The sequence below is a fragment of the Dendrobates tinctorius genome, unplaced genomic scaffold (assembly GCF_039654945.1).
Source record: "Dendrobates tinctorius isolate UK_male_01 unplaced genomic scaffold, ASM3965494v1 ptg000241l, whole genome shotgun sequence".
NCBI lineage: Eukaryota > Metazoa > Chordata > Amphibia > Anura > Dendrobatidae > Dendrobates > Dendrobates tinctorius.
Window position 1 is genome coordinate 5,634,775 of NW_027361908.1, and position 14,458 is coordinate 5,649,232.

The following is a 14,458-nucleotide window of genomic DNA, read 5'->3' on the forward strand; positions in this document are numbered from 1 at the left end:
TATGTAATCTGAAGACAGCAGGAGATAGAGGCTGAAACACAGAATTCAGGAATGTGTCACTTGTCAAAGTGTGTGCTGTTGTTTACTAACTGTGAATGATTTTTCGCTAAGCGATTATCAATGCCAAATGTCCACTAAGCACCTTTGTGGGCGTGGTTAGCTTTCTCAGCTCTGCTTCATTCTAAATCTAAAAGCTCTGATTATGTCAGAACAGCTACAACGAGTGATTTAATTGATACATCGTTGGATTCAGCTTTGCTTTGCCTACATTATGCTGCTCTCAGATGAGGTAGCAAAAACCTGCTGACTAACCCCTTCACGACATGCGCTGTACATGTACGATGCATGTCATGTCTCTCCCTTTGATGTGGGCTCCGGCGCTGAGCCCACATCTTTCCCTGCACATGTCAGCTGATTTGAACAGCTGACATGGGCCCCTAACAGCTGCAGGTGAAATTGCGATCCACGCGCTGCTGTTAACCTGTTAAATGACGCTGTCTAGCCAGCTGTCGGTGCGCATAGCAAGTGAGCGTTTATGCTACATAGAGCGGGGCTGCAGCCCCACTCTATGTAGCACAAGCAATCACATGATCGCAGCTTCTAGTCTCCCATGTTGGCTATTGAAGCAAGTAAAAAGTTAAAAAAAAATATTTTTAAAAATATAAAAGTTTAAATCACCACCCATTCACTCCATTCAAAGAACAATACAAAAAAAATACACATATTTGGTATTACCGCGTTCAGAATTGCCCGATCTGTCAATATCTAAAAATAATTAATCCGATTAGTAAATGGCAATGTGAGAAAAAGTCAAAACGCCAGAATTACATTTTTCTGGTTGCCACAACATTACATTAAAATGCAATAACGGGCGAACAAAACCATTGTATCTACACTAAAACAGTATCAATAAAAATGTCAGCTCAGCGCTCAAAAAATAAGCCCTCACTCAGCCCCAGATCTCGTAAAATTGAGACTCTGTGGGTCTCGGAAAATAACACCATTTTTTTTTCTTTCTTTTTTTTTTTTTTTTTTTTTTAACAAACTTTGGATTTTTTTCACCACTTAAATAAAAAAGAACCATTTACGCATTTGGTATCTACAAACTAGTAATGAGCTGGAGAATCATAATGGCAGGTCAGTTTTAGCATTTAGTGAACATGGTTAAAAAAATAACCAAAACTCAGTTGTGGAATTTCACTTTTTTTGCAATTTTTTTCCCGTTTTCCAGTACCTGATATGGTAAAACCAATAGTGTCGTTCAAAAGTACAACTCGTCCCGCAAAAATACAAACATGGCCATGTTGATGGAAAATTAAGAAAGTTACAGCTCAGGGAATCAGGGGAACAAAAAACAGAAATGGGAAAATGGCTTCGGCGTGAAGTGGTTAAGGAAAGGTCGTGGTGGGGTAAGAGGCACCCAATTCATTAAGAGGCACACACTATCAGAGATGCAAACACTTTGCTGAATTGACACTTAGTGCCACAGTTTCAACAGACTATGGGGCCGGTAAACCAAAAGATTTGAAAAACCGCAGAATTTTTGCACGTTTGAATCAGATTTGCTGAAATGGGCAGAGTTGAGATGCGACAGTGAGGGACGGAGAGTGGCTGTGCCCACGTGTCCAAATTATCAAAGTGTTCTGGAATCATCATTCTATTGATAATGTAATTTCGGTGAAGATATTAACAAAATACATTTTTTTAAGATGCTCTTTTCTTTTCTCTTCCAGTGGATCTATATTCTATGTCTCATCTATGAAGTGATGCAGCACTCAAGTATCAGAGACACAGATGCTGTTATATTGGGAGAAGCTGCGCTGAGATTAGCAGGGATTGCCGAGAGTATGGCTGATGCCATCATGAAATGTGAAAAAAAGTCAGGTAAAATGACAACTTAACTAGCTGTAATTAAAAGGTGAAAACCTAAAATAGAAAAGAGTGTAGAAATCTGAAAACAAGCCTTTCCCGTTTTGTAATATATGTAATTCCAATAAAATAATGTCTTATCAGTTATTATTAATAATAACTTGTAACGAAATGTTACTTAGAATGCCTATAATAGTAGCCACTCACTCCCAACCTCCATCCCGATAACTAGAAGGGAAACATTACAAAATAAAACCATTCTGGATCATCTGCATTGTGCTGTATTCCGCCTGAATTTTTATAAATTGACAACTGGGCGTTACAATCCTGCATGTTAAAGGGTTAAAGGGTTGAGTTCTTGCATGGAGGGTCCTCCAGAATTGTTACATTATGGAGAATAATGTCTGGAGAGCTGATGCTACTATAATGTTATATAATAATATTATATTTATAACCTATATTAAGATTAATGATAAAAGGATATACAGCACTCTGTGAGGGGGGTGAAATATTCAAATTATTTTGAGTTCATACAGCAAAGGAAATAATTATTTGTTCCCTTGCTGATTTTCCAAGTTTGCCCACTGACAAAGACACGAACAGTCTATAATTTTAAGGGTAGGTTAATTTTAACATTGAGAGATAGAATATCAAAAATAAAATCCAGAAAATCACGTTGTGGGGGCGTGGCTATGTAGTGGTGAAGGAAGGACGCACGCTGCGAGAGCTCCTGCCTATCCTTCACATATCCTGCACATACCGCCTGTATATTGCTCTGGATCTGGCAGCGCTTGGTGTCCGCTGGTGTCGGGACCCCCCGGGAGCTCCAAGGAGGGGCGCAGGACGGCTCCGGTGAGCAGGAGACTTGGGAAGCCGGGGTGGACTGCAGGACCCGCGGGGAGCGGCGGCCATCTTGGACGCGCGCTCTATCAGAGGGAGCGTGGCGTCCAGCTTCCAGCGCTGCAGCGTCGCAGGGACAGCGACCTGTATCCTATAGGATCTGAGGGATATGCGGTGAGTGCCCTGGAAGACGGGCCCTGCATTATTCCCTCTCTTTGAACTGAATCGCTGGCCTGTTAGTGCCATTACTGTGGGGGAACCTGCTCCCCCTCCCATTGCTGCTGTCTCTGAGGGTGGATATCCCTCCCCCCAGCCATAGGGGGGAGGGGGAGCTGCTGAAAGCTGTCACACTAAGCGATCTCAGTAGCGAGATCGCTGCTGAGTCACAACTTTTGTGACGTAACAGCGATCTCACCAGCGAGATCGCTGCGTGTGACAGCGATCAGCGAGTGGCCCCCCTGCCAGTATCGCTGATCGCTGGAAGAAACCTCTGGACATTTCTTTGGTCGCTGGTCTCCCGCTGGCCAGCACGCATCGCTGTGTGTGACAGGCAGGAGACCAGCGATCAGGTGTAAAAAATAATAAAAAAATTAAAAAATATAGTTATTCTCACCTTCCACGTCCCGTTCAGCGATCCTGCCTCTCTCCACGCTCCGGTCCCAGTGATCCTTATGACCGCGATACTTTGTTATCCCTCGAGACCGTGACATCTCGCGGTCATTCTCGCAAAGGATCACTTGGACCGGAGCGTGGAGAGAGGCCGGAAGACTGCGCGGGACATCGTAATGTGAGAATAGCTATATTTTTTATTTTGATTCTATTTTTTACAGGGATGGCCAGCGATGCCGTCGCTCGACATCGCTGTGCTGATCGCTGGTGAAGCTGTCTGTGTGACAGCTCACCAGCGATCACATAGCGACTTACCAGCGGTCCTGGCACCTTGATATTGGTGTCGGGATCGCTGGTAAGTCGCTTAGTGTGACGGGGCCTTTAGTGATCTTCTGTCTCCGTCTACACAGACTCCGCTCCCAGGCTATAATTAATAAACGTGGTAACTGCTGTGTATATAATTGCAACGGGAGGATTTCTGGACTGTACAATTTCAGCTATACTGGTGTGTTTCACTGCTCTTAATCATGAATCGATCTAAAGGATCGACGGCAACAGAAAAATTAAAGGAATTTGTCAGACCCGACCCTTCTGCGAGTGCACGTTCTCTATGGAATGCCCCCTCGCAATCTCAGCGTAAAAATCGTTCCTCAGGGGGTGGAGAGGAGACCGAACAGGAAGAAATGACTCTTAAACAGGCATCTGATGCAGGCTATCTCCCTCACTAGGACATCTCTGACGGAGAAAATAGAGGATGTCTATACTGAGGTGGGGAGCCTCCGCCAGGATATGCAGGCCATGAGAGGGCGCATCACAGAGGTGGAGACAAGAGTGTCCCAGGTGGAATACACAATTACGCCTATGGAGGCCAAGTTAATCAAGGTAGCGGGATCTATGAACACCTGGAGGCAAAGGGCAGATGACTTAGAAAACAGAATGCGTCAGATAACATCCGTGTCATCGGCGTGCCTGAACGCTCTGAAGGTCAGCACCCTGAGCAATTACTGGAGGGCTGGCTTAAGGCCTCTCTGGGAGATGATTTCTCCTCGGTGTTCGCTGTTGAGAGAGCCCACAGGGTTCCCACCAAGCCTTTGCCTCTGGGGGCCCGCCTAGACCCTTCCTGGCACGTCTCCTCAACTGTAAAGATAGAGACACCATTCTACGCCTTGCACGACAAGAGTCCCATCAAGTTCAACAACGCTGTGATCTCAATCTTCCCGGATTTCTCCATGGAACTCCAGAAGCAACGTGCACAATTCATCGACATCAATTTAGCGGCTCAGGGAAAGGAACATTGTGTATTCCGTGATTTATCCAGCTCGGCTTCGGGTTGTCCACGGGGGATCCTCCGTGTTTTTCACGGATCCGGCGGAGGCTACCGAGTGGCTGCACTCCCATAGAGGATCTCCTGCAAAGGAATCCTAGTATGTCTACTTTCATCTGTATCCCTTAATTGCAGGCTTAATCGGAGCTCTCCTGGCGGGCACCCAGATATCTACAATAACCGACACTGCGTTCAGTGATGGTATGCCCTTGTTTATTTTTTAATAGGGGCGCGGGACTTTGCTCCTATGTTACTAGGTTTATATCTTGTTCTCTTTTTTTTCAAAAACTTTAGTTTTAGCTTTAAATGTCACTTAGGTAGAAGTTGCAGCCAATGGAAGTCCTGCTATTTATGTGGTGTCTCAGAGTTCTACTTGGGCGCCGATACGCAACATGCCCAGATAAGTGGAGATGGGTTCTGAATTAATATGCAAGACATGGAATGTGAGGGGTATCAAAACCCCCCGGAAAAAGGTTAAAGTATTTTCACAAATCAGGCACTATCACCCTCACATTGTGGCTCTGGTTGAGACGCACTTGACCAGAGATACAGCTCGGAGTGTACAAAAACCATGGGTTCAGTGGTCTATACACGCATTTCACACCAGTTATTCCAGGGGAGTCTCATTACTAATACACAAGGATGTTAGATGGGAGGTTCGGGAGGCCCGGAGAGACTCTGAAGGGCGCTTCATATTTGTGTATGCACTGATCAACTCTAGGAAATATGTTATCCTGTGTGTTTATAATCGCCCTCCAGCGGGTATGTCAATTCTCCAGAAAGCATTGAGTTTTGCCTAGAATTACCCAGACGCAGATGTCATTTGTATGGGGGACTTTAATTTGGTTATGAATAATCGCCTTCACAGATAGAGACTGGATGATGGGACACAAGGTGGGACCTCAGCAGTGGCTACATCCCAGTTATCTCAGTTTATAGAAGGTAGAGGATGGTTAGACCTATGGAGAACGTGCCACCCAGAGATAAGAGAGTATACGTGCCATTCATCCACTAAGCATTCCTTATCTCGCATAGATTACATTTTTGGTGGTCTGGCAATGTGGGTGGATAGTATTGAGCATGGAAGTAGAGGGATTTCGGATCATAGTCCAATCATTCTTAAACTCAGGTATGGCCCACCAAGTGGTAGGATGACATGGAAATTAAACCCTTTCTGGCTGAAATTAGTTAAGTCACCTGACAGAACAATTGACCAATTACATGATTTCGTGTCCTCCCACCCCGAACCCCGGAATGTTAATTTATTTTGGGACACCCTTAAGGCGTACTTGAGGGGTTGCCTATCTTCTACGATCTCCTACATCAAGCGGGTGATGTCGGGGGAGGATGACGAAATAGAGCAACGATTGAAAGATTCAGAGGCCGCTTACATATCCGATCAAACTAGTGGTAATAGAGTGGAGTAGTTGACTGCCCAAAGATTATATATTCAACACATAGACTCTAAGTCCAAACGTAAATAATTTTTTACTCGCCAGTCCTACTTTCAACTAGGGAACCAATCTAGTAAATTTCTGGCCTATTTGGTGCGGCAGCACAATATAACTAACACAATACTACAGATCCGCAGCTCAGACGGTACATTGGTGTCCTTGACCGAAAAAATAATGGGCTGTTTCCATGATAATTATAGTTCACTGTACAGCTCAAGAAATGACATTGATAGCCAGGGGTGTCTAGAGTATCTATCTGATATAACGTTCCCCACACTGAGTACTTCTCAGCGGGCCTTTATGGACGCTGAATTTACTTTGGAAGAGATAGAAGATGCCATGAAGGATATGGCCTCTGGGAAAGCCCCTGGGCCGGATGGGTTTCCTATTGAGCTGTACAGGAAATACCGGGAGATTTTGGCGCCACTTTTGTTGTCGGTGTTTCGGGGGATCTGGGGGGGAGGGATCATGCCGGAGTCCTTCTATGAAGCTAATATAATAGTGCTTAAGAAAGAAGGGAAGGACCCTATAGATTGTGGATCTTATCGCCCCATATCTTTAGTAAATGTGGATTATACAATTTTTACGAAAATCTTGGCTACTAGGCTGAACTCAATTATTTTGGAACTCATACACCCTGACCAGACTGGCTTTATGCCCGGTAAAAGTACTTCCATTAATATTAGACGGGTTCAATCGGTGGTCCAATACAGCTCACTGATGCCAGACAATAGGTGGGCATTGGCATCGTTGGATGCAGCCAAGGCCTTCGATTCCCTTGAGTGGCCCTTCCGCCACGCATGCTTGCAGAAATATGGTTTTGGGGATAGGTTCCTAAATTGGGTTAATACATTGTATATGAAACCTAAGGCCCGTGTCATTGTAAATGGTTCCATGTCTGAGTCCTTTTCTCTGCACAGGGGGACTCGTCAAGGGTGTCCCCTTTCCCCGGCCCTCTTTGCTCTTGCAATAGAGGTTCTGGCAATTCGCATGAGAACTTCCCCTAATATTATGGGTATAGAGAGACTGATCGGGAGGATACCATAGGCCTATATGCTGATGGCATGGTAATATTTATGGATAGGGCGGAGGAGACACTGACAGGGGTGATTGCTACTATAAATGAATTCAGCAAATATTCCGGCCTGTATATAAATTGGGAGAAATCTGCTCTGATGCCTCTTTCTCATACCCCGATGCCACGACTTGAGACTCTCTCTTTGCTGCCTGTTGTACCACATTTTAAATATCTGGGTGTTCATATTTCTCAATCATGCACGCTTGATCTGCAACTTAATATATATCCATTACTAGAGATGGTTAAAGTCAAATTTGCGATCTGGAGCAAACTCCCGCTGTCTGTAGCTGGACGCATTAATTTAATTAAAATGATACTACTCCCTAAGATCAGCTATTTTCTCCAACATAGTGCTGTGGTGGTGCCTAGGTCTTTCTTTGCCAATTTGAATTCCCAGATTACGTCTTTTATATGGGGGAAAACCAGGCCAAGGCTCAAGCTGTCCACCCTACAAAGGCCAAAAAAGGGGGGGGGGGCAGCACTGCCGGATTTTTTTCTGTATTATCTGGCGGGACAGGCCAGAGCTATAAATAAGTGGATGCCCGGTGATCATCTTCCTAACTCTGAGAGCCATCTGCTTCATGCCGCACGTGCTGATTGCCCACTGGGGTTTTTGGAATTGGAGAAGGTAAATGTCCCACGTCTGCTACCCATGCTTCGTCTGGCAAGATTATTGTGGAGACGGATCAAGAGGGTGGTTGGATTTAGTGATATCATAGCTGAGATGCCCTTATGGAATAATAGTTATTTTCCAACACTACTTGTCCACCCGTCTGCCGAATTCTTATCTCAATACAAAATTTCTACGATAGGGGATATATATGACTGCAGTACACTATTATCTTTCGAACAATTACAAGCTAAGTGTAATGTCCCGAGGTCGCAATTCTTCCGATATTTGCAATTGAGATCGGCCATTCAATCGTACATGAGATGTGCTGGTGTGAATAATGCTATTTCGTCTTTACCCTTGATAGGCATTCTTAAATCACAGGGTCTCATCTCCTCTCTGTATACACACATGCTATCAGTGGGGACAGAATCTGCCATATGCTTGGTTAGGGGGAAATGGGAAAGGCTCATCCCTAATGCGCAGGGAGAGGAGTGGGAAGAAATCCTGGAGTCACCAACTAAGGTGTCTCCGTCAATTAACAACAGAATGATACAACTTTACATTATAAACCAATCATATTTGACTCTGACTCGACTTTTTAAGATGGGCCGTTTCCAATCTTCGGAGTGTTTGAGATGTCATACATCAGATGCAGATTTTATTCACATGATATGGCAGTGTCTAATTATAGCACATTATTGGAAAGAGGTGACATCATTATTAACCTCCCTGGCACAAATTCCTATTCCCCTTGAGCCATTGGTTTGTCTGTTTGGGGTGTGGGATGATGAGACATGGGGACATTATACGGGGATTTTCTTGTGGGAGACATTGTTTATGGCACGGAAGGTACTGGCACTACGGTGGATGCGTCTTATGGTCCGGTGCGTCTTATAGTCCGAAAAATACGGTACGTATTTCTCACTGCAAAATGCAAATGTATATAATTTATACAATGTGATTTTTCTGTATTTTACTTTTGATATTCTCTCAATATTAAAATTAACCTACCCTTAAAATTATAGACTGTTCATGTCTTTGTCAGTGGGCAAAGTTACAAAATCAGCAAGGGATCAAATAATTATTTCCTTCATTGTAAGTACAGACAAAACGACTTAGTCAGCAAAACCAATGACTAAGACCTTCTGGTCGAAACGCATTGGTTTTCCTGACTACATGGTACTTATATTCCTGAAATAAATTTGAAGATTTTAAGTGAACCGTGGAGTGCTGGATAGTGGATATCCTTTATACAAATGAACACCGGAAGTACTGAATCCACCACAAAAAGTAAAATCAAAATAGCTTTATTAATCTCATAAATATGAGACAGGAAGACAACATGTATTAGACAAAGTCATATCATTATAGAGTTAATTTGGACAAAGATTAAGGTGCAGCAAAAATACGTGCAGCGTAACAGCACAACCCAGCAGGGAAAAGTGACAAGATATATACAGACTAGTAAAGTGACAGTGCTTCAAGTACGGTATATCCAGAATCTTATATAATGAAATAGTGGTCACCCGTGTAGCCGTATTAAGGCAGATATAGTGAGTAATCTAGCATAATAGCAATCATATCCCTATAATGGCCCACACAAAGGATCCCATAATTTCAGAAATTATTACCCATGGATGTGCTGCACGACGCACGGGAGCACATTTTACGAGTAAAATCAATATAAAATTGGAATGTTCTGGTATCTGACCTCCTCCACAGATTGAACCCCTCAATTTCAAAAATGTGTTGGCGGTGTAGCTCTGATGTGGCCACACAGTATCATATTTTTGGTTCTTGTCTTAAGGCCCCTTTACATTTAGCGATGCACCAGCGATCCCGACAACAATAAGACTCGGTCAGGATCCCTGGTGCATCGCTAAATGGTCACAGCGATGCAGCAGCGATACAGCGGTCGTTACTTACCTTTCAGACGCGGCGATCCTGACGTCGTCCCGTCCACGTCCATGCGTCGCTCGTCGGCGCCAGCAGGAAGCGCCCGACGAGAAATGGAGCTGCGCGATCAACGACAGACAGCGGGGGAGCCGGTCAGAGGTAAGTATCACACATAGAGATATCGCTGCTGCGTCACCAAATCGGTGATGCTTTAGTGATATTGCTAGCGATATCGCTATGTGTAAAACCCCTTTAGGACCATGGGTTTTTGGGAGGAGGTGAGACAGTTGATTTTCAAGGTTCTCTATGTGGAGGTGGGACTGGAGCCAATTATATATTTGTTAAATATTACTCCCAAGGGAAAGAGGAAAAACTCAGCCAAGATGTTATTACACATTCTCACAGCAGCTAGGTGCTTGATTGCTCTCAACTGGAAACAAATCTCCCTTCCCTCATATGAACACCTATTACACAGAAACAGAATTAATGACATCAGGAGAATGGAATATATGAAGGCTCTTTTGAATGTGAGAGTGGATCGCTTTGATCTGTTTGGGCTCCATGGGATTACTTCTGGGCTAAGAGTAATGAATAGGTCATCTTCTAAATGCTTGGTTCATTATCTTCTTGGATTACTTATTCCCCTCTTTTCCCTCCTCCTTGATGTTTATGTCTTGTCTTTTTGTCAGTCATAAGAGGTTGTATTAATGACTCTACTGTTTAGGGAATGTTGGGATTTATGATACCTAACTTTGTTCGGTATATATAATTTCCATGGGCTCTGCTTATGGATTGCATCTGAACATTACTATTTTAGGCCGGGGTCACACTTGCGAGGAATACGGACGAGTGCTATGCGATAAAACATTGCATAGCACTCGGACCAGTATTCATCTGTAGGGCAGCTCCCATTTTTTTTTCTAGGCCGTTTTCTACGTGGGATTGAACTTACAGCATGCTGCGATTGTCACCGACACTCGACCGAGTCTTGGCTCACTCGCACCCATATAAGACTATGGGTGCGAGTGAGACAATGCACATCACTCAGATATCATCCGAGTGATGTGCACTATACGCTAACCCCGGCAATGGAGGAGATAGAGAAATTCACTTCGCCGCCGCCTCGGCAGCTGTGCTCCGATCCTTTATGTGCGAGAGGGTCGGAGCACAGACGCATGACCCTCGGTTCCTGCTCATAGGAGCCGAGGGTCATTAGTATAACGCTCGCATCGGATGCCATACGCTAATCTGACCCCGGCTTTAGGGTGATTCTCCTTATATTGCCCTCCGCATTGCCACGTCTCTGAAATTTCTTTTATTTTCTGTTCCTTTGGATTTAAATGTTTGTCTGGATTTAATTTCATTAGTTAAAATTTGTAAAATCTTAACCCCTTTACCCCCAAGGGTGGTTTGCTCGTTCATGACCGGGCCAATTTTTACAATTCTGACCACTGTCCCTTAATGAGGTAATAACTCTGAAAAGCTTCCATGGATCCTGGTGATTCTGACATTGTTTTCTCGTGACATATTGTACTTCATGTTAGTGGTAATGTTTCATTGATATAACTTGCATTTATTAGTGAAAAAAACGGAAATTTGGCGAAAATTTAGAAAATTTCGCAATTTTCCAACTTTTAATTTTTATGCCCTTAAATCACAGATCTATGGCACACAAAAAACTTAATAAATAACTTTTCCCACATGTTTACTTTTCATCAGCACAATTTTGGAACCAAAATTTTTCTTTGTTAGGAAGTTATAAGGGTTAAAAGCTGACCAGCGATTTCTCATTTTTGCAACACCATTTTATTTTTACGGACCACATCACATTTGAAGTCACTTTGAGGGGTCTATATGATAGAAAATACCCAAAAGTGATACCACTCTAAAAATTGCATCCCTCAAGGTGATCAAAACCACATTCAAGAAGTTTATTAACCCTTCACGTGCGTCACAGGAATTTTTTGAATGTTTTAAAAAAAATGAACATTTAACTTTTTTTCACAAAAAAATTACTTCAGGTCCAATTTTTTTTATTTTACCAATGGTAACAGGAGAAATTGGATGCGAAAGTTATTGTGCAATTTGTCCTGAGTACGCGGATACCTGATATTTTGGGGGAACCACTGTTTTGGTTCATGGCAGAGCTCAGAAGGGAAGGAGCGCCGTTTGACTTTTTCAATGCAAAATTGGCTGGAATTCAGATCGGACGCCATGTCACGTTTGGAGAGCCCCTGATGTGCCTAAACAGTGGAAACCCCACCACAAGTGACCCCATTTTGGAAACTAGACCCCCCAAGGAACTTATCTAGATATGTGGTGAGAACCCCCAAAGGCTTCACAGAAGTTTGACGTACAGCCGTGCAATTAAAAAATCATATTTTTTCCACAAAAATGATCTCTTCACCCCCAATTTTTATTTTCCCAAGGGTAACAGGACCCCAAAAATTATTGTGCAATTTGTCCTGAGTATGCTGATAACCCCATATGTGGGAGTAAACTACTATTTGGGCGCATGGCAGAGCTTGGAAGGGAAGCAGCGCCATTTTACTTTTTTGGCTGGAATTGAGAACAGACGCCATGTCGCGTTTGGAAAGCCCCTGATGTGCCAAAACAGTGGAAACCTCCCACAAATGACACCATTTTGGAAACTAGACCCCCCCCCAAGGAACTTATCTAGATGTGTGGTGAGAACTTTAAACCCCCAAGGGCTTCACAGAAGTTTATAACGTACAGCTGTACAATTAAATAATCATATTTTGTCCACAAAAATTATCTTTTCACCCTCAATTTTTATTTTTCCAAGGGTAACATGACACCAAAAGTTATTGTGCAATTTTTCCTGAGTACGCCGATACCTCACATGTGGAGGTAAACCACTATTTGGGCGCATGGCAGAGCTCGGAAGGGAAGCAGCACCATTTGACTTTATTGGCTGGAATTGGGATCGGATGCGATGCCACGTTTGGAAAGCCCCTGATGTGCCTAAACAGTGGAAACCCCCCACAAATGACACCATTTTGGAAACTAGACCCCCCCAAGGAACTTATCTAGATGTGTGGTGAGCACTTTGAACCCCCAAAGGCTTCACAGAAGTTTATAACGCCCGGGCGTGAAAATAAAAAAATCATATTTTATTTCCACAAAAATTATATTTTTGCCCCCATTTTTTATTTTCCTTAGGGTAACAGGAGAAGTTGGACCCCAAAAGTTGTTTTGCAATTTGTCCTGAGTAGGCTGATACCCCATATGTGGGGGTAAAACACTGTTTGGGCGCATGGCAGAGCTTGGAAGGGAAGGAGCACCAATGCAGAATTGACTGGAGTTGAGATAAGACACCATGTTGCATTTGGAGAGCACCTTATGTGCCTAAAAAGTGGAAACCCCCCAATTCTAACTCCAACTCTAACCCAACACACCCCTATCCCTAATCTCAGCTCTAACCCTAATGGGAAAATGGAAGTAAATACATTTTTTTTTATTTTATTATTTTTCCCTAACTAAGGGGGTGATAACGGGGGGTTTGATTTACTATTTATAGCGGGTTTTTATGTTTGGCAGCTGTCACACGTTAAAAGACGCTTTTTATTGTAAAAATAGTTTTTGCATCACCACATTTTGAGAGCTCTAATTTTTCCATATTTTTACCCACCGAGTCATGTGAGGTCTTATTTTTTGCGGGACGGGTTGATGTTTTTATTGCTACCATTTTTGTGCACGTGACATTTTTTGATCGCTTTTTATTCTGATTTTTGGGACGCAGAATGAACAAAAATCAGCATTTCATTAATTTCTTTTGGGGGGTGCATTTACACCGTTCCGCATGGGGTAAAATTGATAAAGCGGTTTTATTCTTCGGGTCAGTACGATTACAGCAATACCTCATTTATGTTGTTTTTTTATGTTTTGGCGCTTTTATGCAATGAAAACAACTTTATATAAAAAAATAATTATTTTTCGCTTTATTCTGCGAGCTATAACTTTTTTATATTTTTTCACTGATGACACTGTATGGTGGCTCGTTTTTTGCAGGACAAGATGACGTTTTCAGCGGTACCATGGTTATTTATATCCGTCTTTTTGATCACGCCTTATTGCACTTTTTGTTCGGCTTATGATAATAAAGCATTGTTTTTTGTTTTGTTTTTTATTTTTTAAGGGGTTCGCTAAAGGGGTTAACTAATGGGACAGTTTTATAGGGCGGGTCATTACGGACGCGGCGATACTAAATTTGTGTACTTTTATTGTTTTTTATTAGGGCATATATATATATATATTTTTTTTTTATTTATTTAGCAATTTTTTTAGAAATTATTTTCACACTTTTTTTTTGTTTTTTTACTTTATTGCATTATCCCAGGGGGGGACATCACTGTCGTGTGTAAGATCGCTGATCTGACACGTCACACAGCGATCTGACAGGCAATGCACAAGGCTTCCTCATGCCTGCGCTCTGCAGGCACTGAGGAAGCCGCCTCCCTGCAGGCCCCCAAAGGCCCCAGTGGCCATATTGGATCCGGGGACCTGCAGGGAAAGAGGCCCCCAGAGCATGACATCGCGCTGCGCTGGGGGTCTCAGGGAAGCCGCTCCCTGCCGATGCTTCTCTAAAGCACTGGTACACTGCGATCATGTTTGATCGCAATGTGCCAGGGGTTAATGTGCCGGGGGCGGTCCGTGACTACCCCTGACACAGTGTCGGGTGTCAGCTGTGATAATCAGCTGACACCCGGCCGCGATCAGCAGCACCCCCCCCTCCGGGAGCGTCGCTGATCGCG

At 43.4% G+C, this 14,458-nt stretch overlaps 1 protein-coding gene across 5 annotated transcripts in view; it reads left to right on the plus strand.

Annotated features, from left to right (window-relative positions):
- CFAP54 (cilia and flagella associated protein 54) overlaps positions 1-14,458 on the plus strand; it is a 703,284-nt gene that overhangs the window by 123,867 nt on the left and 564,959 nt on the right. For all 5 annotated transcript variants that reach the window (XM_073556932.1, XM_073556934.1, XM_073556933.1 and 2 more), the window contains exon 15: positions 1,734-1,884. In XM_073556932.1, the coding sequence (XP_073413033.1) occupies positions 1,734-1,884 (151 nt within the window). The remainder of the gene's footprint in view (positions 1-1,733; positions 1,885-14,458) is intronic.